Source organism: Haemorhous mexicanus, chromosome 35 (assembly GCF_027477595.1).
Source record: "Haemorhous mexicanus isolate bHaeMex1 chromosome 35, bHaeMex1.pri, whole genome shotgun sequence".
NCBI classification, from domain to species: Eukaryota; Metazoa; Chordata; class Aves; order Passeriformes; family Fringillidae; genus Haemorhous; species Haemorhous mexicanus.
Genome location: NC_082375.1, coordinates 936,431 through 959,485, shown reverse-complemented (window position 1 = coordinate 959,485; position 23,055 = coordinate 936,431). Strand labels below are relative to the sequence as shown.

At 64.7% G+C, this 23,055-nt stretch overlaps 3 protein-coding genes across 3 annotated transcripts; all 3 read right to left on the bottom strand.

Moving 5' to 3' along the window:
- Positions 1 to 6,964: 6,964 nt before the first annotated feature.
- EEF1G (eukaryotic translation elongation factor 1 gamma) lies at positions 6,965 to 15,448 on the bottom strand. Its single transcript, XM_059872321.1, is given in 11 exon segments — positions 6,965 to 7,957; positions 8,899 to 9,023; positions 9,912 to 10,084; positions 10,544 to 10,644; positions 10,647 to 10,768; positions 11,686 to 11,815; positions 12,049 to 12,192; positions 13,116 to 13,258; positions 13,508 to 13,571; positions 14,582 to 14,740; positions 15,344 to 15,448. Coding segments are annotated over 11 exon segments (1,335 nt in total). The 5' UTR covers positions 15,359 to 15,448; the 3' UTR covers positions 6,965 to 7,798.
- Positions 15,449 to 15,597: 149 nt separating this feature from the next.
- POLR2G (RNA polymerase II subunit G) lies at positions 15,598 to 19,055 on the bottom strand. Its single transcript, XM_059872377.1, has 8 exons — positions 18,896 to 19,055; positions 18,619 to 18,728; positions 17,582 to 17,741; positions 17,237 to 17,287; positions 16,778 to 16,843; positions 16,193 to 16,264; positions 15,903 to 15,936; positions 15,598 to 15,772 (listed from the first exon to the last, which is right to left on the bottom strand). Exons 1-8 carry the CDS (start codon positions 18,905 to 18,907, stop codon positions 15,759 to 15,761), a joined length of 519 nt encoding a protein of 172 aa, XP_059728360.1. The 5' UTR covers positions 18,908 to 19,055; the 3' UTR covers positions 15,598 to 15,758.
- Positions 19,056 to 19,462: 407 nt separating this feature from the next.
- On the bottom strand, positions 19,463 to 22,932 carry INTS5 (integrator complex subunit 5). The gene is given in 3 exon segments (XM_059872357.1): positions 19,463 to 20,438; positions 20,440 to 22,300; positions 22,833 to 22,932. Coding segments are annotated over 3 exon segments (2,805 nt in total). The 5' UTR covers positions 22,889 to 22,932; the 3' UTR covers positions 19,463 to 19,550.
- Between the last annotated feature and the right edge of the window lie 123 nt (positions 22,933 to 23,055).

The window sequence follows — 23,055 nt, the reverse complement described above, 5'->3', positions numbered from 1 at the left end:
TCGGGGACACTTTGGGGACCCCCCCGATGTCCCCAGGGCCAGCTCGGAGCCCGCGGATTTTTGGGATTTGCGGGAATTCCGGGGCTGGGGGGTGGGGAAGGGCGGGGCAGCGGGGGGGGTGTCACCTGTCCCCTGTCCCTTGTCACCCGCGTCACCTCGCGCCCTGACCCCCCCCCCCCCCCCCCCGCGAAGTTTTGAGGGAATTTTCTCCGTTTTAAGACATTTTCGGGGATTTTTTTTTTTTTTTGTCCTTTCCCTGCTCGAACCTCCCCAAAAAAACGGGGAGGGGGACACCGGGGGGGGGGGGGGGGTGACACCGCCGGGATTGTCACACCCCGGGGACAACACCCCGGGCTCTGAGTGTCCCCCGGGGGGGTGGTGGCACCTGGGGGGGTGGCGGCACCTGGGGGGGGGTGGTGGCACCTGGGGGGGGGTGGTGGCACCGTGGGGGGGCTGCCCGGTGTCCCCGGGGTGTCCCCCCCGCGCCGGGGGGGTCCCCACAAGGGCCCCGCTCGGGCTCGGAAGGCTCTGGAAGGCTCCGCTCGGTGGCGGCCAAACTGGTTGGTGACTCAGAGCGGGGCGGGGGGACCGGGGGGGGACACGGGGGGGGACCGGGGGTGACTCAGAGCGGCCCCGAGCGCTGGGAGCGGCCGCGGCCCCGCGGGCGCTTCCCCGCGCGCTGAAATGAGCCAAAAACCGCCTTTTTCACCGCTTTTTTCACCGCTTTTTCCACCGCCTTTTCCACCGCCGTTCCCCCTTTGCCGAGGTCCCCTCGCGGCCGGGGGGGTGACACGAGCCGCCCCCCCCGGTGACCCAGGGGACAGCTCGGCGTGTCCCCGCAGCAATGCCGCCCCCCCGCGCTGCCCCCCGCGCTATTTTTGGGGTGCAAACCACGTGCGGCCCCCGCCCGGTATTTTTAGAGCCCCTGCGCCCCCCCCCGCACCCAAAAAGCCGCAGAGGGACGGGGGGGGGGGGGGGGAATGTCACCCGTGCCACCCCCCCCGCTGTCATCGCGGTCCCCGCGGGGTCCCCACGGCCACAACCCCCGGGGGGGCGTCCGGGGACACGGGGGGGACACGGGGGGGACACGGGGGGGACACGGGGGGGACACGGGGACCCCCCCGGGCTGTTCTGGGGACACGGGGACAGCAGGGGGACCCCCGCCCTTGGGGACCCCCCCCACCCGCGGTGCCGCTGTCGCGGGTGCCACCCCCGGAACCCCCCCGGTGCCACCTCCTGCTGTCACTTTGTCGCCAAACCGGGGTCCCCAATCCCCTCCCCCACCGCCACCAGCGACCCCCGCCCGGGGCCAGACCCGGATTTGGGGGACGACATCCTCAAATTGGGGGGTCCGGGGGGCTGAGACCCCCCCAGCCCGGGCGGGGCCGGGGCCGGTGACGCGCGGCCCGGGACCCTCCCAGGAAACGGCAAATCCCGGAAAACCTTCCCAAAAAACGGGGGAAAATGGGAAAAATGGGAAAAACCGGGGGAAAAAATGGGGAAAAAATGGGGGAAAAAATGGGGGAAAAAATGGGGGAAAAAAGGGGCAAAAAGCGCAGGACCAGGAGGAGGCGGCGGCGGAGGAGGAGCGGGCGGGGCCCGCGGCCGGTACCGGTCGGACCGGCTGGAGCGAGAGTCCCGCGGGCGGGCGGGGACCGCGCGGCTCCGGGAGGGTCCCGGACCGGTTCCACCGGGTCCGGCCCGGCCGCTGCCCGCGGCCACACGCGGTGGCGCCGGGACACTCCGGGGGTGTCCCCGGCCCCGCCCCGGCCCCCCTCCCCCAAAACCTCCCCGCCCCCCTCCCCTTGGGAGCCCCCCAAACGCTCAGAGAGGGGGGAGGGGGGCGCGCAGAGGAATCGCCCCCACCCCCAATGGAATTTGGGGGTCCCCAGGAGGGGTCGGGGGCGGCCTCGGTCCCCGAGGGGGGGGATGGGGAGGGGGGTGTCCCCAAATTGGGAGGGGGGGCAGAGGGGGAAGTGGCGCCCGGGAGCGGCCGCGCCCCAAAAACCGCAGCGGCAGCGGGGGGGGGTTAAGGGGGGGATCCCCCCTCCCCCTCCCCAAATCCCCCTCTCTGGGGGGGTCTGGGAACCCCAAAATCGACGCTTCACCTCCCCCCCCCCCCCCCCAAAAGCGCCGCCCCCGCGCTGAAACCGGCGCTGATGAGCGTTAATTACCGAACCCTCATTAACCGAGCGCCCACGCGCGGCCGCGCCCTCGCGGGATCCCGGGGATCCCCCCCCGCCCCAAAATCCGCACCGGGACCCCCCCCCCGGGGTCCCCCCGGTCCGGGCGGGGCTCGGAGAGGGGGGGGAGAGGGGGGGGAACCGCGGCCCCGCCCCCACCGGGGACTCCCCGGGCGCGGCCGGAGGGGGGGGGCGGGGGGGCCACGCCCTGAGCGCGCCCGGGACTCCCCGGGACCCCCGGGACCCCCGAGAGCCCCCGGGGCTGCCCCGCCCGGCCCGGGAAACCCCCGGGACCACCCCCGGAGCTCCGAGACCCCCCCCCCGGAGCGGTCACGGGGCACGCGTGGGTTCCCCCCATCCCCCCCCACCCCGCGGAGGCTCGCGGCGCTCCCGGAGCCCCCCGGGACTAACGACCCCCCCCCCGAATCCCCGGCGGTACCGGAACCCCCCGAGACCGTCACGGGACCCCCCCTGCACCCCCACGGCGGTCCCGGGACCACCGGAACCCCCCGGGAGCACCGGAACCCCCCCGGGACACTCCCGGGAGCACCGGAACCCCCCGGGACAGTCACGAGTCACTCTCGGGACCACCGGGACCAACTCCCGGCGCTCCCGGAGCCCCCCGGGCCCGTCCCGGGACCACCGCGACCCCCCCAGCCCTCCCGGGGCTCCCGGAGCCCCCCGGGACTCCCTCGGACACTTCCCCGGCAACTCCCGGGACCACCAGAACCCCCCCGAAAACCCCCCGGGACCGTCCCGGGATCCCCTCCCGCCCCTCCCGGAGCCGCCGCCCGTCCCGGTCCGGTCCCGGTCCGGGTCCCGGCGCCGTCCCGCGGTACCTGCGCGCTGCGGGCTCAGCGGCCGGGCCGGGCCATGGCCGGTGCCGGGTCTGGCGGTGCCGGTGCCGGCGGTACCGGAGCGGCCCCGGCGGGTCGGTCCGTGCGGAGTGGCCGCGCCCGGGCGGCTCCGGCTCTTTGTTAGGGCGGCGGAGCCTCCCCCGCCCCCGGGGAGGGCCCGGCCCGGCCCGGCCCCGGGACAGGGAGCGGCCCGGGACAGCCCCCGAGCGGCAGCGGCAGCGGGAGCGGCCCCGGCGCGCCCGGCCCCGGGAACGGGGCGGGACGGGCGGCTCCGGGCCCGGCACGGGGCGCTCCTGGGCCCGCTACGGTCCCGGTTCTGGGCCCGGTCCGGGGCGGTTCTGGTCCCAGTCAGGTCCGGGTTCTGGTCCCGGTCAGGTCCCGGTCAGGTCCCGGTCAGGTCCCGGTTCTGGTCCCAGTCAGGTCCCGGTTCTGGTCTCGGTCAGGTCCCAGTTCTTGTCCCGGTTCCAGTCCCGTTCTAGTCCCGGTTCTGGCCCAGTTCTGGTCCCGGTCTAGTCCCAGTTCTGGTCCCGGTTCTGGGCCCGGTCCGGGGCGGTTCTGGGCCCGGTCACGTCTCGGTCAGGTCCCGGTTCTGGGCCCAGTCAGGCCCCGGTTCTGAGCCCGGTCAGGTCCCGGTTCTGGTCTCGGTCAGGTCCCAGTTCTTGTCCCGGTTCCAGTCCCGTTCTAGTCCCGGTCTAGTCCCAGTTCTGGTCTCGGTTCTGGGCCCGGTCCCGTCCCAGTTTCGAGCCCGGATCCTCTCCGGGGCCGGTTCTGATCCCGGGCCGGTCCCGGTTCTGAGCCCAGTCCTGGTCCAGTTCCAGTCCTGGTCCCGATCCGGTCCCGCTCCTAAACCTGATGTGGTCCCGGTTCTGATCCGGGTCCGGTCCCGGTTCTGGTCCCGGTCCAATCCCGGTCCCGGTCCCGGCTCCATCGGCCAATCCCGGACCGGGACCCCCGGCCCCCCCAAACCCCCGGCCCCCCAGGTGAGTCCCAAGCCCCGCCCCCCCAGGTAACCCCAACCCCCTAACCCCAACCCCCCCAGGTGAGTCCCAAATCCGGGGGGGGGAATCCCCAAAACGCCCCAGAACCGCCCAGAACTGGGAACACTGGGAGGGACTGGGACGGGACTGGGGGGGACTGGGATGGCACTGGGGATACTGGGATGGTACTGGGGGGGCACTGGGAGCACTGGGACGGGACTGGGAGGGACTGGGACGGGACTGGGGGGCACTGGGAGCAGCGGGATGGGACTGGGGGGTGTCGGGACCCTCAGGTGCTGCTCCCAGTTTGTCCCAGTCCATACTGGGATCCACAATCTTCCCCAAATCCGGGACTTTTCCCACCCTTGAAAATCCAATTTTTCCGAATTCTTCCCAAATTTCCCCCCAATTTCTCCAAATTTCTCCAAATTTCCCCAGATTTCCCCAAATTCTTCCCAAATTTCCCTTCCCGATCTCTCTTTCCCCACCTGCGGTTCCGGGGCTGTTCCCGGTGGGACCGGGGCCCATTTTGGGCCAGTTTGGGGCACTTTTGGGGCACTTTTGGGGATGATTTTGGGGCCGTTCCCGGTGGCACCGGGGCCGTTCCCGGGCCCATTTTGGGGCCGGTTCCGGGACCGTTCCTGGCCGGGATCGGGGCCGGTCCCGGGGCTGGTCCCGACTGGAACCGGAGCCGATCCCGGGATGGTTCTGGGACCATGCCCGGGGCTGATCCCGGGCGGTTCCGGGCCCGTTTTGGGGCCGGTCCCGGGGCAGTTCTGGAGCGGTTCCGGGCGGTTCTGGTCCCGTTCCCGGGGCTGTTTTGGGCCCGGTCTCGGGGCGGTTCTGGTCCCGCTCCCGGGTCCGTTCCCGGGCAGTCCCGGGGCCGCTCCGGGCCCGTTTTGGGGCCGGTCCCGGGGCTGTTTTGGGGCGGTTCTGGTCCCGCTCCCGGGCAGTCCCGGGCCCGTTTTGGGCCGGTTCTGGGGCTGATCCCGGGGCTCTTTGGAGCCGCTCCGGGCCCGTTCCGAGCCCGGTCCCGGGGCGGTCCCGGGGCGGTTCCGGGCGGTTCTGGGGCCGTTCCCGGGGCTGTTTTGGGCCCGGTCCCGGGGCGGTTCCGGAGCCGTTTTGGGCCCGATCCGGGCCCGTTCCCGGACGGTCCCGGGCCCGCTCCGGGCGGTCCCGGAGCCTCCGGTGCCAAATCCCGGCGCATTCCCGAGCGCTGCCTCATCCCCCCCGCCCCGCCCGGGCCCCGCGCCCCGCCCGGGGGACACCGGGGGACACCGGGGGACACCGGGGACAGCCGCGACCCCCGCCCCGCCCGGGGGTGCCCGCGGGCCCGGGGGGTGGGGGCGGGGCGGGGCCGCCCCCCCAAAAAGGCGGATGGGGGGGGAGGGGCGGGGGGGGATCCGCTGTCACCTCCAGATGTGGCGACACCGCTGGAAGGGACGCGGGGGGGGTGGCACCGCTGGGGGGGGTTGGGGACACGGGGGGACCCCCCCGGGGCGGGGGAGGGGGGAGGGGCGGGGTGGGGGAGGGGCTGTTCGGGGTTTTGGGATGTTTGGGATTCCGCGCTGGCCCGGGGCCACCGGGGGCGGGGGGGGCCGCGCTGGGGACACGTGGGCGACAGCGGGGGGGTGGCAGGGGGGCCCGGGGGGGGCAGCGGGGGGGGACCCGCCAATTGCCAAAAATCCCCAAAATCCCCCAAACTGCCGAATCCCGGGGAGCCGCGGGACGGGGACAGGAGGGGACAGGAGGGGGACAGCGGGGCGGCACCTGGGAGGGGACAGCTCAGGTGACACCGCCCAGGGGCGCTGGGGTGGCACTCGAGCGGTGCCAGCTGCGCCGGGGGCATCTGGTGGCACCTTGGTGGCACTTGGGAGGTGCCAGCTCACTCTGGCACACCTGGTGGCACCTTGGTGGCCCCGGGCGTGGCCCCGGCCGGGTGTGGCCCCGCCCGCGGGCGCTCCTGGTGACACTTTGGTGACACCTTGGTGACACCGGGGCGTGGCCCGGCCCAGGGGATCCCCTGGCGGTGCCACCACACCTGGGCCAGGTGTCCCCCCCAGGTGTCCCCTCCCCCCGCGGGATTTGGCACCGGGGGGGGGGAGGGGACGCTGGGGACACTCGGGGGGGGGGGTGGGGACAATGGGGGGGGGGGGGGAGGGGGCGCTGTCACCGCCCGGGGTGACTCAGGAGGGCGCGGCCGGGGGAGGGAACTGGGGGGAACTGGGAGGGACTGGGGGGAACTGGGACCAAACTGGGAGGGACTGAGAGGAACTGGGATAAACTGGGAGGGACTGGGGGGAACTGGGATCAAACTGGGGGGAACTGGGAGGGACTGGGGGGAACTGGGATCAAACTGGGGGGAACTGGGAGGGACTGGGGGGAACTGGGATCAAACTGGGGGGAACTGGGAGGGACTGGGGGGAACTGGGATCAAACTGGGGGGAACTGGGAGGGACTGGGGGGAACTGGGATCAAACTGGGACTAAACTGGGAGGAACTGGTATAAACTGGGGCCCAACTGGATCCAGATGTGGCCGCGGGGGGATGAGGGGGAGGGGCGGGGCCACATCTGGCGCTGTCCGGGGTGGGGGAGGGGAAGCCCAGGAAGGAAATGGGGGAGGCCCAAACTGGTTTGGGGGGCGGTTACTGGTTTATACTGGGAGGGCCCCCCCCCAATGTGGGGAGGGGATTCCCAGAAATTCGGGAATTTATGCCCCAAATTCCTCGGGATTTGGGTTTTTTTTGGGGCTGGGGTCACCCCAGGACCCCCCAGAATTCCCGGGACTGCTCCAGGTTTTCGTCCTGATCGAAGTTTTGAGGGATTTTAAGGAAAAAATGGGAATTCTGGATCTCCTGGAATCCCTTGGGACCCCCTGGGATGTCCCAAAATCCCCAAATCCTCCCCAAAATCCCCCAAATTAACCCAAACCACTCCAAACTCTCGTCCTGTCTCAAACTTTTTATTGGATGGAGAAGCAAAACTCCCAGAGGGCCCCAAAATCCCGGGATTTCAGCCCAAAATTCCAGGGGGTCGCTTGAAGATCTTGCTGTGCTTGAAGGGCCCCATAATCCCGGGATTTCAGCCCAAAACTCCTGGATTTCAGCCCAAACTCACTTGAAGATCTTGAAAGGCCCCAAAATGCTGGGATTTCAGCCCAAAATTCTGGGAGTTGAGCCCAAAATCCCAGGAATTTAACCCAAATTCACTTGAAGATCTTGGCCTGGTTGAAGGGCCCCAAAATTCTGGAACTTCAGCCCCAAATCCCAGGAATTAAACCCAAAATCCCAGGAATTTACCCCAGATTTTATCTGAAGATCTTGCCCTGGTTGAAGGGCTCTGAAATCCAAGAATTTGTGGCTGAAAAAAAATCGGATTTTTGACCGAAAACCCCGGGATTTCTGCCCAAAACCATGGGGTTCCCCTTGAAGACCTTGCCCTGGTGGAAGGGCTGTGAAACCCCGGAGTTTCTGACTAAAACTCTCAGGAATTGAACCCAAAATCCCAGGATTTCAACCCAAATTTTACTGAAGATTTTGCCCTGGTGGAAGGGCTGTGAAACCCTGGAATTTTTGCCCAAAACCCCCGGATTTTGACCTATTTTATTTGAAGACCTTGCCCTGGCTGAAGGGCTCTGAGACCCCAGAATCTTGGCTGAAACTGCCAGGAACTGAACCCGAAACCCCAGGATTTCAACCCAAATTTCACTTGAGGACCTCGCCCTGGCCGAGGGGCCGTGGACCCCGGGGTTTTGCCCGAAATCCCCGGGTTTTGCCCCGTTTATTTGAAGATCTTGCCCTGGTTGAAGGGCTTGCCCACGTGCCTGAACTCGCCCTCCCAGAGGAAATATTCCGTCACCAGCGTCCGGCACTCGGCGCTGTCGGGGTCCAGCTTGCGCCAGGTGTAGGACTCGTAATCCACCTGCCAGTCAGGGCACAGCTGGGAAAATGGGGGAAAACACGGGGAAAATGGGAGTCAGCAACAAAAATCACAACTTCCTGCAAAAAACTGCACAGCCATCGGATATTCCCACCCAAAATGCCATGGAAATTGGGGATTTTGGGGTTTTTTGGAGGGATTTTGGGGGGGATTTGGGGGTTCTGGCAGGTGTAGGACTCGTAATCCACCTGCCAGTCTGGGTACAGCTGGGAAAACGGGGGAAAAACCAGGGAAAACGGGAGTCAGCAACAAAAATCACAACTTCCTGCAAAACACTCGGATATTCCCATCCAAACGCCGTGGAAATTGGGGATTTTGGGGTTTTTTGGGGTGGTTTTGGGGGTTCCTGGCAGGTGTAGGACTCGTAATCCACTTGCCAGTCCGGGCACAGCTGGGAAAATGGGGGAAAAACCAGGGAAAATGGGAATTATTGACAAAAATCCCCAATTTCTGCAATAAAATCTGACATTCCCAGGGAAAACCCCAGGAAAATCTGGGATTTGGGGTTTTCCAGTGGGGAGTTTTGGGGTTTTCTCCCCAGAATTGCCATCCCATGGGTTTTACTTGGGAATTTTGGGGTTATTTTTGTATTTTTTGGGTTCTGCTCACCGTGAAGGCAGCTCCTGCCCCCGCATCACCCAGACCTTGGGTTTTGGGCTGTTTTGGGGTAATTTGGGGTATTTCAGTGGGGATTTTTGGGGTGTTCTCCCCACAAACCCCACCCCACGGATTTGCTGGGAATTTTTGGGGCCAGTTCTGGGGTTTTTGGGTTCTGCTCACGCTGAAGGCAGCTCCTGGCCCCGCATCACCCAGACCTTGGGTTTTGGGCTGTTTTGGGCTATTTCAGTGGGGATTTTTGGGGTGTTCTCCCCACAAACCCCACCCCACGGATTTGCTGGGATATTTTGGGGCCAGTTCTGGGGTTTTTGGGCTCTGCTCACCGTGAAGGCCAGCTCCTGGCCCCGCATCACCCAGACCCCCGAGATGCTGCTGTCGTGGTCCTTCCCAAAGAGCACCACGGAGGCGAAGGCGTTCTTCCTCAGCTTGTCCAGGCGCTGGAACATCCCTGGGACGGGCGGAAAAACGGGGAAAAAACGGGAAAAATGGGGAAAAGTGAGAGAAAAGGAGGGAAATGGGACTTGTGCAGGTGCTGGGGCGTCTCTGGGAGAGGGGAAAAATGGGGAAAAGAGGAAAAATGGATGGAAAGGGAGAGGGGATGGGAGAGGGAAGGAAAGGAGAGGAGATGGACAGAAAAGAGGGAAAAGGGGGAAAAGGGAAAAGGGGAAAAAAGGGAATGGAAAATTGAGAGGAAAAGGAGAGAAAACAGGAAAAGAGAGAAAAGGGAAAAGAGTGAAAAGGGAAAGGGGGGAAAAGGGAAAGGGGGAAAAAGAAAGAGAAAAAATCAAAAGAGAAGGGACAGATGATGGAAGGAGAGGGAAAAGGAAATGGGATGGGGGAAAGAGCCTGGAAAACTGAGAGAGGAAAAACCAGGAAAAGGGGAGGAAAGGGGAGAGGAGAGGGGAATGGCAGAACAAGAGAGGGGAAAACTGGGGGAGAACGCAGGAAAAGGAGAGAAAGGGAAAGGAAAGGGGAAAAAGGAAATGGGGAAAAAGGAAAGGGGAAAAAAGGAAAGGGGAAAAAGGAAAGGGGGAAAAAGGAAAGGGGAAAAAAGGAAAGGGGAAAAAGGAAAGGGGAAAAAAGGAAAGGGGAAAAAAGGAAAGGGGAAAAAAGGGGAAAAAAGGAAAGGGAGGGGGAAAGGGCAGGGAGGAGGAGGAGGAGGAGGAGGAGGATGAAGGTCTGGGGGAGCTCCTCAGGGTGGCGAAGGACACGGATGGGAAGGGTGGGGGTGGGGATGAGGATGAAGATGACGATGAAGAAGAGGATGAAGAAGAGGATGAAGAGCATGACGATGACAAAGATGAGGATGAAGAGGAGGACGAGGCTGAAGGCCCACCTGTGATGAGGTTGCAGCTCATGAAGGTCTGGCTCAGCTCCTCGGGGTACCGGTACTGGCAGTACCACAGGGACCACCCCTCGCGGTCAAAGTGCTCCCAGAAGTGGGGCAGGGCCACGCCCAGCGTGTCCTCGTTGGAGTACTTGCGCTTGAACTCGTCCAGGACAAACGGACTGCCCAGACAGACAGACAGACAGGGTGACCCCTGACCCCGCAGGGTGACCCCTGTCCCCTCAGGGTGACCCCTGACCCCGCAGGGGGACCCCTGACCCCTCAGTGCCCCCCTGTCCCCAGCGTGTCCTCTCTGAAACCCTCAGAGTGACCCCCAGGTGTGTCCTAGCTGTCCCCAGGTGTGTCCCTAACCCCCCCAGGTGTGTCCTAGCTGTCCCCAGGTGTGTCCCCAAGCCCCCCAGGTGTGTCCCCAGCGCCCCCAGGTGTGTTCCCAGCCCCCCCAGGCGTGTCCCCAAGCCCCCCAGGTGTGTCCCCAGCCCCCCCCAGCTGTGTCCCCAGCCCCCCAGGTGTGTCCCCCAGCCCCCCAGGTGTCCCCAGCCCCCCAGGTGTGTCCCCAGCCCCCCCAGGTGTGTCCCCAGCCCCCCCAGGTGTGTCCCCAGCCCCCCCAGGTGAGGCCCCACCTCTTGGGCAGGTGTGCAAAGGGGTCCTTGGCCTTGGGCTCGGCTGCCAGGACCTGCTCGCACTCGTCCAGCTCCTCCTCGGGCTGCGGCCGCTTCTCCTCCCTCCGGGGGGCTTCTCCTTCTCCTTCTCCTTCTCCTTCCTGGGGGGCTCCTTCTCCCTCTCCCCCCGCCTCGCCGGCTCCTTCTCCTTCTCCTTCCGGGCCTGGCTCTCCGCAAACTTCTTGGCTTTTTTACCCAAAAACCCACATCATTCTGGGGCTCTTTTAGTCAAATACCGCCCCAAAGTTCGCATTTTCTGCCTCTTCCTGGCTCAAAAAAAGCGCTTTTGAATTATCCTGAAACTCACTCTTTCTGCCTCAAAAAACCCCTTTTGACTCTCCCAAAATCCATCTTTTCTTACCTCAGAAAACCCTTTTAAATTCACCTAAAATACACATTCTCTGACTCAAAAAACTGCTTTCCAATTGCCCTGAAATTCACCTTGTCTGCCTCAAAAAAACCCTTTCCAATTCTCCTAAAACCCACATTTTTTTACCTCAAAAAAACCCCCCTTTCAAATTACCCCAAAATTCACCTTTTCTGCCCCTTTTTTATGCCCCAATAAAACCTCTTCAAGCTCCCCTGAAATTTCGTTTTTCTCTTTTTAGAAAAACCCTAAAATTCCACTTTTCCCTTTGTACCCCATCCCTGCAAGAGACACAGGATCCTCAGGGAGTGCCCAGGTGTGTCCCAGCCCTCCCAGGTGTCCCCCCAGGTGTGGCCCAGGTGTGTCCCAGCCCTCCCAGGTGTCTCCCCAGGTGTGGCCCAGGTGTGTCCCAACCCACCCAGCTGTGCACAGGTGTCCCCCCAGGTGTGTTCCCACCCCCCCAGGTGTGCCCAGGTGCCCCCCCAGGTGTGCCCACCGTCGAACTGGGCCATCCTCTGGCACAGCTGCACCTCCCCCAGGTGTGTTCCCACCCCCCCCAGATGTGTCCCCAGGTGTGTCCCAGTCCCCCAGGTGTGTCCCCACCCCCCCAGGTGTGCCCAGGTGCCCCCAGGTGTGCCCACCGTCGAACTGGGCCATCCTCTGGCACAGCTGCCCCTCCCCCAGGTGTGTTCCCACCCCCCCAGGTGTGCCCAGGTGCCCCCCCAGGTGTGCCCACCGTCGAACTGGGCCATCCTCTGGCACAGCTGCACCTCCCCCAGCACGGCCTTGAACTGGGGCTGGTTCAGGCAGGTGAGGAACCAGCGCGTGACGTTCCCGAAGGGGCCCCGGAAGGCGGGGTCCAACACCTGGGGGAGAAATCCCAAAATGGACCCAGACCCACCTGGAAAACCCTAAATACACCTGAGACACCTGAAATACACCTGGCACTCCCTCAAGACACCCAGGACCCCCAAAACCCCCTCAGGACACCCCCAAACCCCTCTGGGATTCCAAAAATCCTCCCCAGCCCCCCCAGAATGACCCCAGAGCCCCTAAAGTGTCCCCAGATCCCCCCAGGTGAGGCCAGGTGAGGCCGTACCTGTTTGTAGAGCCAGAGCAGGGCGCAGACCAGGCTGATGTCGGCCAGGCTCACCCTCTCCCCCACCAGGAAGGTTCTGGTTCTCAGGTGCCCGTCCAGGACCCCCAGCACCTTCCGCACCTCCTCCTTCGCCACCTCCGTGGCCTGTGGGACCCAAAATCGGCGTAACACACCCCAAAATCGGTGTAACACACCCCAAAATTGGTGTCATGCACCCCAAAATCAGTGTAACACACCCCAAAATCGGTGTAACGCACCCCAAAATCGGGGAGGAGAACCCAAAATCGGTGTAAGGCACCCCAAAATCGGTGTAAGGCACCCCAAAATCGGTGTAACGCACCCCAAAATTGGGGAGGGGAACCCAAAATCGGTGTAAGGCACCCCAAAATCGGTGTAACGCACCCCAAAATCGGTGTGATGCACCCCAAAATCGGTGTCATGCACCCCAAAATCGGGGAGGGGAACCCAAAATTAGGATGGGGAACCCAGAGTTGGGGAATGGAACCCAAAATCGGGGAATGCACCCCAAAATTGGGATGGGGAACCCAGAACTGGGGAGAGGAACCCAAAATTGGGGAATGGAACCCCAAAATTGGGGAGAGGAACCCAAAATTGTGGAGGGGAACCTCAAAACCACCCCCAACCCTCCCAAATCCCCTCAGATCTCCCCCAGGACCCCCCAAAAATTCCCAAATCCCCCAAAAACCCCAAAGTGCTCCCCTGCCCCAGCTGTTTGCTGCAGTGCAGGACGCCCAGCACGGGGAACACCCAAAAACCCTCAAAAAACCTTCTAAAAAATCATGAAAAATCCCTAAAACCCCCAGAAATGTCCCCGAACCCCCCAGAAATGTCCCAGAACCCCCAGAAATGTCCCAAACCCCCCAGAAATGTCCCAAACCCCCCGAGTGCCGGGCCCACCTGTTTGTTGTAGTGCAGGATGCCCAGCACAGGGAACACCCAAAAAACCTTCTAAAAAATCATGAAAAATCCCAAAAAATCCCAAAAAACCCCCAGAAATGTCCCAAACCCCCCAGAAATGTCCCCAACCCCCCGAGTGCCGGGCCCACCTGTTTGTTGTAGTGCAGGATGCCCAGCGTGGGGAACACCCAGGTGCTGGCCGGGGGCACCACGTCGCTGTCGGCGAAGTTCACCCACTGCAGGACGGCAGCTGCAGCCTCAGGGGTGCTGCCCCGCAGCTCCTCCGTGCTCACTGCACAGGACAGGGGTTGGTAATTAGCCAGCGGGGTCGTTAATGAGCCAGCAGGGTCGTTAATTAGGGGAGGGGCTCGTAAAGGACAGGAGGAATCCCTAATGAGCAAAGGGGATCGTTAAGGATGATCGGTGATTGACCCCGAGCTCCAGGCAGGAAGGGGTTCGTTAATTAATTAATAACCAAGGGAAAGGAACCCAATTAGGAGCAGAGGGTGCTAATTAAGGCCCAGTCAGGCTCGCTGCCCACCATAGTAGGCGATGGCGTTGCTCTCGAAGACGCAGAATCCGTCGTCCCCTTCGAAGGCCGGGACCTGCGCGGGAGGTTCGGGGTGAAACCCCCAAAACCCCAAATCCTGACCCCAAAACCCCCAAATTCTGACCTAAACCCTCAAATTCCGACCCCAAATCCCCAAATTCTGACCCCAAACCCCCAAATTCTGACCCAAAACCCCCAAATTCTGACCTAAACCCTCAAATTCCAACCCCAAACCCCCAAATTCTGACCCAAATCCCCAAACTCTGACCCAAATCCCCAAATTCCGATCCCAAATCCCCAAATTCTGACCCAAACCCTCAAATTCTGACCCAAACCCTCAAATTCTGACCAAATCCTCAAATTCCGATCCCAAATCCCCAAATTCTGACCAAATCCCCAAATTCTGACCCAAAACCCCCAAATTCTGATCCAAATCCCCAAATTCCGACCCCAATCCCCCAAATTCTGACCCAAAACCCCCGAAATCTGACCCAAACCCTCAAATTCTGACCAAATCCCAAATCCTGGCCCCAAATTCCGACCCCAAATCCCCAAATTCTGACCCAAACCCTCAAATTCTGACCAAATCCCCAAATTCCAATCCCAAAACCCCCAAATCCCGACCCCAAATCCCCAGATTCTGATCCCAAATCCTCCAAATTCTGACCAAATCCCCAAATCCCGATCCCGAACCCCCAAATTCTGACCCAAAATCCCCAAATTCTGACCCAAATCCACAAATTCTGACCCAAATCCCCAAATTCTGACCAAATCTCCAAATTCTGACCCAAATCCCCAAATTCTGACCAAATCCCCAAATTCTGACCCAAAACCCCCCACAGACCCAAACCCCAAACCCCTCAAGTTCCCACCCCCAAATGCCAAATTCTCCAAACCCCAAATTCTATTAAAGCCAAACTTCCCAAAATCTGGTTTTGGGGTTTTTTTTTCCCTTCCCCAGAGGGACCTGGGGGCTCTGAACCTCCCAAAACCCCAATTTCGGAGATCTCAGGGTGGAACCCCAAAGCCCAGTGCCGATTTCGGGGCTGTTTTGGGGTGTTTTACCTTCCCCAGCGGGAACTTCTTGAGGAACTGGGGGCTGCGGTTGGTGTGGCCGAAGCTGAAGTGCGGCGGGGCCGAGAGCACGCGGAGCCGGGCGCCCGAGTACTGGGCGGCGATCAGCGCCTTGAAGGCCCGCCAGTTCTCGGGGTACGTGTACAGCGTCTGCGGGGCACCCCGACATGTCCCCAGGCTGTCCCCAAAGTCTGGGACACGGGGCTGGCACGGGGGGGCCCCGAGCGGGGGCTTAAAGTTGGACCTGCGGTGGTTGGGGGTGTGAAATCCCGCCGGGTTTTGGGGTGCAGGATGTCCAAAGGGCCCCCAAAGTGTCCCTAAAGGGTCCCCAAAACGTCCTTAAAGTGTCCCCAAAAATCCGGGACACGGGGGCGGCCCAGGGGGTCCCAAGCTGGGTCCCACAGTGACCGGGCTTTGACCCCCCCCCGGATTTTGGGGCACCCGGGCAGGATTTGGGGGAACTTGGGCCAGGAGGTCCCCAAAGTGTCCCCAAGGGTGTGACAGCCGCCCCCCCCCCCCGCCCTTCATGAGGGGACACCCCCAGCCCCCGCCCCCGCCGGGCCCGGCTCCCCTCAGGACCCCCCCCCCCGCTCCCTTCCCGCTGCCATCCGCGCCCCCCGGAGCATCCCCGCGCCTCCAGACCCGGCCGGGCCTCATCCCCGGTGTCCCGCGGTTCTCCCGGTGGCGACGGGGATGCGGCGGAGCGGCGGGGGAAGGAGGATGGCGGCGGATGGCGGCGGCGGCCGCACTCACCCCGGACACCGCCATCTTAGAGAGCGCGGAGAGAAGGCCGGGCCGCGGCCGCAAAGCGCGGAACGGGGAGAGGGGGACAGCGCGACAATGGCGCGCGGCGACGCAAAGCGCAGTTGCCGTGGAAACGGGAGGGGGCGCACTTAAAGGGGCGATGCCGCCCCTTAAAGCGGCAATGGCGCGGTGGGGCCGCTCCGAGGTAAAGACCCCCCCCCCCAAATTCCCGGACCCCCGAAAGAAGCGGAAAAGGCGGAAAATAGGTGAAAAAACCATTTTATTAGGAATGTGGCAGGAAAGGCGGAGCCCCCCCAGCTCTGGGGGTGGCCCTGCCACCAGAACCCCCCAAACTTGGGGGGGGAAAGACCCCCAAAATTTGGGGGGACAGAAATTGGGGAGGGGTCCCGGCTGCTCCTGGGGCTCAGCTGACCAGGCCTGGGGGGAGAAGGAGAAGGGATGAAGGGCAGGGACCCCAAATCCCCCTCCCTCAAATTCCCCCAGGGGTCCCCACAGCCAAACCCCCCCCGGGACCCCCAAAACCCCCCCGGGACCCCCCAGAACTCACCCAGGTAATCGTCCATCAAGGAGCCGATGGCAAACTGGGGGGGAGGGAAGAATTTCAGGAACACCCCCTCATTTTGGCATTTCCCCCCCAGTTCCACCCAACTTTAGGATTTCCCCCCCACCCCCCCAAATTTGGGGATTTTTTCCTCAGATTTTGGGATTTTTCCCCAGATTTTTGGGGTTTCCCCCCCCAGGGCCCCCCAGAGCCCAGACCTCCCCCAGTTTCAGGATTTCCCCGATTTGGTTTTTCCCCAATTTGGGGTTTTTTGCCCCATTTTGCCCCCCACTGACAATGTCGTTCTTGTCCACGCGCGTCCCCACGATCTTCAGGCGGATCTCGTCGTCCTGCTGGATCACGATGTCCTGGGGGGGCACAGGGGACACTGGGGACCCCCGGGACTCCCCTGACACCCCCTCAAACCCCCCAGGACCCCCCAGAACTCCCCAAACTCCCCAGACCGTTTCTGGACCACCCAGGACCCCTTGAATCCCCCCAGGACCCCCCCCAAAACTCCCCAGGACCACCCCAGAACCCCCCAGGGACCCCCCAGACCTTCCAGGACAGCTTCAAGAACCCCCCAGGACCCCCCAAAACTCCCCAGGACCACCCCGAGAACCCCCCCAAGACCCCCTGAGTATCCCCACGGAACCCCCCAAACCCCCTGGGACCCCCAAACCTCCCCCAAGAACCCCCAAGGACCCCCGCAAAACTCCCCAGACCCACCCTGGACCCCCCCAGGCCCTCCAGAACCCCCCAGGACCCCCCAAAACTCCCCAGACCCCCCCAGGACCCCCCCAGGACCCCCAGAACCCCCCCCAGAACCCCCCAGGACCCCCAACCCCCCCCCCCCCCAGGACCCCCAGGCCCCCCCTCACCTCGTCCACGGTTTTGTAGCAGGGGGGGTTGGAGTTGGGGTCGAATTCCATCTCGGAGGGGATGGACTGGGGAGGCACGGGGGGGTCAGGGGGGAATCTGGGGGTCCCCAAGGGGATTTTGGGGCAGATTTGGGGTTCCCCAGGGAAATTTGGGGGGAAATGGGGGGGGTTGGGGGGTCAGGGGGAGCCCTGGGGGGGTCTGGGGTCCCCTTCCCCCCCGCCCAGGGACACTTTTGGGGTGTCCCCTCCCCCCAGTGACATTCTCGGGGTGTCCCCTCCCCTTTTTGGGGTGTCCCCTCCCCAGGGACACTTTCGGGGTGTCCCCTCCCCCCGGTGACATTTCTGAGGTGCCCCCTCCCCTTTTTGGGGTGTCCCCTCCCCCCGGTGACATTCTCGGGGTGTCCCCTCCCCTTTTTGGGGTGTCCCCTCCCCTTTTTGGGGTGTCCCCTCCCCTCTCACGTGGCGGGAGATGAAGCAGGACATCGGCCCGATCTCAGTGAACAGCCCGACCTGGGGGGAAATGGGGGAAAAAGGGACAGAAATGGGAAAAAAGGGATAAAAATGGACAGCAAGGGACAGAAACGGGGCAGAAATGGACAGAGAATGGGATAAAGAGACAAAAAGGGCACAAAAAGGGACAGAAAGGGGGGGGAAGAGCGCTCAGGGCCCTGCAGACCCTCAGGACCCCCAAAATTGTCACCTTGGTGACCCGGGTGACTCCAGAACCCCCCGGTGACCCCCCGGTGACCCCAAACTGTGGCCCTGCTGGCGTGGGTGAGCCCTGACCCCGAGGGGACCGCTGACCTTGTTGACCTGGGTGACCACGGCGTCCACCACCTCGCCCTTGAAGGGCCGGAAGACGATGGCCTTGTAGCGCACGGGGTAGAGCACGAAGCCCCGGCCGGGCTGGATCACCCCAGCCCCGATGTTATCGATGGTGGTCACTGCGATCACGAACCCGTACCTGGAACGGCATTTATGGGGTATTTATGGGGTCATTTATGGGGTTTATTGGGGTTTTATAGGGATTTATTGGGGTTTGGATCAACCCCGGCCGGGCTGGATCACCCCAGCGCCGATGTTATCGATGGTGGTCACTGCGATCACGAACCCGTACCTGGAACAGCATTTATGGGGTCATTTATGGGGTATTTATGGGGTGTTTATGGGGTTTTATAGGGATTTATTGGGGTTTTATAGGGATTTATTGGGGTTTTATTGGGATTTATTGGGGTTTTATAGGGATTTACTGGGGTTTGGATCACCCCAGCCCCGATGTTATCGATGGTGGTCACTGCGATCACGAACCCGTACCTGGAACGGCATTTATGGGGTATTTATGGGGTCATTTATGGGGTTTATTGGGGTTTTATAGGGATTTATTGGGGTTTTATAGGGATTTATTGGGGTTTGGATCACCCTGGCCCCGATGTTATCGATGGCATTTATGGGGTCATTTATGGGGTTTATCTAGGACTCACACAGGATTTATATAGGATTTATTGGGGTTTCTTTGGTTTATCGGAGTTTACTGGGCTTTATTAGGGTTTATTGAAGTTTATTGGGCTTTATTGGGGTTTTATTGGGAATTCGGAGTTTCCTTGGGCGTTTTGGGGTTTCTTTGGGAGGATTTGGGGTTTCTTGGGGGGATTTGGGGTTTTTTGGGGAGTCTCGGGTTTGTTTGGGGCCATTTTCGGCATTTTTGGGGTTCCCGGGATTCCGCGAGTTCCCGGGATTGTCCTGGGGGGGTTTTGGATTTTCCGTGGGTGGTTTTGGGGCTGTTTTGGGGATTTTCGGTCCCCCCCGGTTCCCCCCGGTTCCCCCCGGTTCCCCGCGCTCACTTCCCGGTGCAGGTCCCCTCCACCTCGGTGAAGAGCTTCTGTTTGACGGTGTTGAGCAGGTTGGGCCCGAAGTACCGGGGGTGCAGGAGGATCTCGTGCTCCAGGGAGATCTGGGGGCACCGGGAGGCACCGGGGGTTACCGGGCGTTACCGGGAGCGCTCCAGGAGGGCCCCCCCGGGCGGGAACACCCCCGAGACCCCCCAGGGGACACCGGGACCCCCCCCCGGTGTGACACGTGACCCCCCCGGTGCCGCACGTGACCCCCGGTGCCGCTCACGTGGTAAAACATCCTCGGGCCGCCGCCGCCGCCGCTTCCGCCGGAAGTGACGCTCTCCCGCCAGCGAGCGCGGCGCTGATTGGTCACGAGCGAGAGAAGCCCCGCCCACCAAGCTGAGTGCGTGTCTCCGGAAAGGGGCGGTGTTACTTCCCAAGAGAGGACGATGATTGGCTGGTTATGAGCGATGGGCGGGGACAGACGGGTGATTGACAGGGCAGGGACAGGGAGCGCCCCGGAAGCCCCAAAGACCCCCCAGAGACCCCCCAAACACTCCCAGGAGCCCCAAAACACCCTCGGGACCTCCCAGAGACCCTCGGGACCCCTCAAAACACCCCCAGGACCCCCCAATGACCCTCGGGACCCTCCCAAACCCCCTCTGGACACCACCGAGGACCGCCCAAGCACCTGGGACCCTCCCAAGACCCCCCAAACCCCTCCGGATACCCTCAGACCTTTCTGAGCCCCCCAAACCTTTCCCCAGCCCCCCTCCCAACCCATCCAGACACCCCCAAGGACCCCCCCAAGCACCGTGGGACCCTCCCCAAATCCGCCCCTCACTCCAGACCCTTCTCTCGTTCCTTTCCTTTTATTACAAATCGGCATCCCCGCCGCCTCCCCCGACCCCCAAACCCCCACGCCCCTCCCGGGAGCCCCGTCAGGGGTAGAAGCGGGCGGCCAGCAGCCCCAGGCGGTGGATGTTCCTGTGCAGCACGGCGTGCAGCACCGCCAGGTGCTTGCCCAGCTCCCCGTCCCGCCCGAAGTCGCGGCGGAACACGCCCAGCTCGGGCTGGAAGGTGAACTTCTGGGGCAGGGGGCTGTTCTCGCGCAGGTAGCCCCAGACGCTGAGCAGCAGCAGGTGCACCTCGAAGGGCGCCAGCTCGGGGAACAGCTCGTGCATGTTGCCCAGCACGGGCGGCAGCAGCGAGCCCTCGGCCAGCAGCGCCACCAGCGCGCACGACGCCCGCAGGTGCCAGGGCGAGGCCAGCGTGCTGCCGTCCCGGCAGGCGTCCCAGTGGGCCACCAGGCTGGCCAGGAGCCCGCGCAGCAGCACGGAGCAGTAGCAGAGCGCGGGCCGCCCGCCGGCCACCAGCCGCAGCAGCGGGAACAGCAGCGGGTGCTGCCGGAAGCGCCGCAGGATGCGCAGGTCCCGCTCCACCGTGGCGCGGGCCAGCTCCTCGGGCGGCCAGGCCAGCTCGGCGCCGGCGGCCTCGGGGCACACGGCCTCCACCAGCGCCGCCGCCACCGCCTTGGCGGCCTCGGCGCCCACGGCGGGGCCGGCGCCGCGGCAGCAGCGCAGCACCAGGCTCAGGAAGGTCTGCGTGTTGCGGCTCAGCTCCTCGGGGCTGCGGCGGCCGCCCCCGGGCGCCGGCTTGAGCCCGCGGCCGATGACGCCGGCGTGGAACACGGACCAGACGCCGCCCGAGGCGTTGGGGCCGGCGGTGAAGCGCCGGTTGGTGTCCAGCAGGGACACGGAGGGCGGCACGGGCGCGGCGGCGGGCTCGGGGCCCGGCGGCTCGGCGCTGCCCCCGAAGAGCTCGGCGTCGCGCCCCGCCCAGCGCGCCCTCCACCAGCTGCGCCAGCACGGCCTTGGCGGCGGCGGGGCTGACGGCGCTGAGCCGCGACAGCAGCCGCACGCCGGGGCCCAGCGCGGCCGCGTCGCCCTGGCGCAGCCCGGCGAAGAAGCGGCGCACGGCGGCGCGCACGGCGGGCAGGAGGTGCGCGGGCGGCGGCGCCCGGGGCAGCGGGCAGGCCGCCAGCAGCCGGCACGCCGCCTCCGCCACCTCGGCGCGGGGGTGCAGCAGCAGCTGCGCCAGGTCCGGGAGGTGCCGCGCCAGCGCCGCGCCCAGCGCCGGCTCTCCGGGCTCGCCGTCGTCGCGGGGCTGCAGCAGCAGCGCCAGGTTGCGCAGGAGCTGCGCCAGCTGCGGCTCGGGCAGGCGGCCGGCGTGGATCTGCGCCACGGCGGCGGCCACGGCGGCGGGCAGCGGGTCGGGCAGCACGGCGCGCAGCCCCGCGTGCAGCTGCGGCGCCAGCGCCAGCTCCTCGGGCGTGCGGGCCAGCGCCAGCAGGAAGAACAGGGCCTCGGCCGCGCCGTGCGGCGCCGAGTGCACCGCCAGCAGCGCCAGCAGCTGGTGCTGCCACAGGCAGCGGCGCCGCTCCAGCCGCAGCGTGTCCTGGCACAGCTCCCGCACGTGCGGCCGCAGCGCCTCCAGGAAGGGCACCGGGCGCGCCGGGCCCTCGGCCAGGCTGGCGGAGGCGCGGCCGTGCACCAGCTTCTGCAGGTGCAGCAGCAGCAGCTGCAGCAGGCGCTCGCAGGCCTCGCGCACGCCCTCGTGCAGCGCCGGGCCCGGCGCCGTGATCACCGAGGCGGGCGCCGCCGTGGCCAGCAGGAAGCGCAGCGTCCGCAGGGCGCCCGCCGAGGTGTGGCACAGCAGGTGGACCACCACGCCCACCACGCCCTCCAGCTCGTCGCGGGGCACGGCCGAGAAGTGCTGGTGCAGCTGGTTGAGCACCGGCGGTTTCAGGGAGTCCACCAGCTCGGGGGACACGGCGGCCAGCAGCGCCGGGGACATCAGCGCCAGCTGCAGCAGGAAGGGCACCGTGGCCTTGTGGTGCTCACGGGGCGAGCCCAGGCTCTCGTGGAACATCCGCAGCAGCTCCTGCTTGATGCTGCCGGCGTGGCGCGAGGCCAGGTGGCCCAGGATGCCCACCACCGAGGCGATCTTGGGCACCCGCTTGTCGGCGCCCGCCGCGCCGGGCTCGGCGCCGCCGTGGGCGCAGAAATCCTTGAGGCCGCAGGAGAGCACGCGGCTGATGATGGTGCCCGGGAAGGAGGAGCCCACGTGCGCCACCACCCAGTCGAAGTGCGGCGAGTGCTGCACCGAGGTGTCCAGCAGCGCGTCCACGCAGGCGTCGGGGCAGCTGCCCACCATGGCGGCCAGGCACTGGCTGTAGATGTCCAGCAGCGCCCGCGTGGCCGGGCACGCCATCCAGAGCTGCAGCAGCTCGTTGAGGCTGGCGGCGGGCGGCACGCCGGGCCGGCCCGCGTACTTGCTGCTCAGCTGCCCCATCAGCTCGCTGGCCCAGGCCGCCACGCCCGGCGCCCACGCCCGCGGGTTGGCGGCCACCAGCTCGGCCAGCGCCCGGCGCGCCTCCTGCAGCACCTCGGCGCCGGGTGTGGCCTTGGGGGCGGGGCCGGGGGCGGGGCTCTCGCGCTGCAGCAGGTGCTGGCACACCTGCTCGTCGAAGAGGCCGCGCAGGTGCTGCAGGGCGGCGTGGCGGGCGGGGGGCAGGCAGCGCAGCAGGCGCAGGGCGCAGCGGGCGTGCGCCGGCGGCGACAGCGGCGTGCCCTGCACGGGGTCCAGCCCGCTCAGGAACGCCTTCACCTCCTGGGACAGCTCCTGGGCGCTGCAGGGAGGGAAAATGGGTTAGAGTGCATAAAATTGGAACAAAATGGGTTAAAATGGAGATAAAGGGGGACAAAATGGAGGAAAAATCGGGTTAAAGAGAGAGAAAATGGGGTGAAATGGGGGTAAAGTGGGGTAAAGTGAGGTTAGAGAGAGGTAAAATGCTGTTAGAGGGGAGAAGGGCGGGCTAATATGGGTTGAAATGGGTTTAAAATGGTAAAAAGGGGCAAAGAGGGATTAAAATAGGTTTAAAAAGCTTTGAAATGGGTAAAAAAGCGGGTTAAATGGGGGGGGGGGGGGGGGGATGGACACCCAGAGCCGCCCGCAGAGGCTGAAAGAAGCGGGAGGGTCCCGAACCGGTCTGAGGGGGGGGGCTCCAACCGGGAAGGGACAACGGCGGGACGGGGGCACCGGGGGCCACCGGGGGTCGGACCCAGCTCCAGGGCTCGCCGCTCCCACCCCAAGGGAGATTCCCGGGGCTCTCCCTCCCCCATCCCGGGCTGCCCCCGCTCCCTCCGGGGCTTCCCCGGTACCTGAGCGGCGGCCGGGGAGGGCTGGCGGCGCCGGGGGGGTCGCACAGCGCCGACATGGCGGCGGCGGCGGCGGCCGGGCGGCTGCGCTTGCGCCGAGAGCGCCCTGCACCGGAAATGGCCCGCCCGCCCCCGCGGCCGAGCGCGATGGTTCCGCCCCTCGCGGTGTCACCGTGAATGGGGTCCCCCCAGAGGCGGCACGTCCCCTCCCCCAGCCGGGACAGAA

What these genes read in the sequence shown, in the direction of transcription:
- POLR2G (XM_059872377.1), bottom strand. An exon ending in TGGTCACCCAGGTCAACAAG is followed by an intron (nt 17,288 to 17,581) that starts GTCAGCGGTCCC and finishes ATTTCCCCCCAG; the next exon opens with GTCGGGCTGTTCACTGAGAT. An exon ending in CCTGCTTCATCTCCCGCCAC is followed by an intron (nt 16,844 to 17,236) that starts GTGAGAGGGGAG and finishes GTGCCTCCCCAG; the next exon opens with TCCATCCCCTCCGAGATGGA.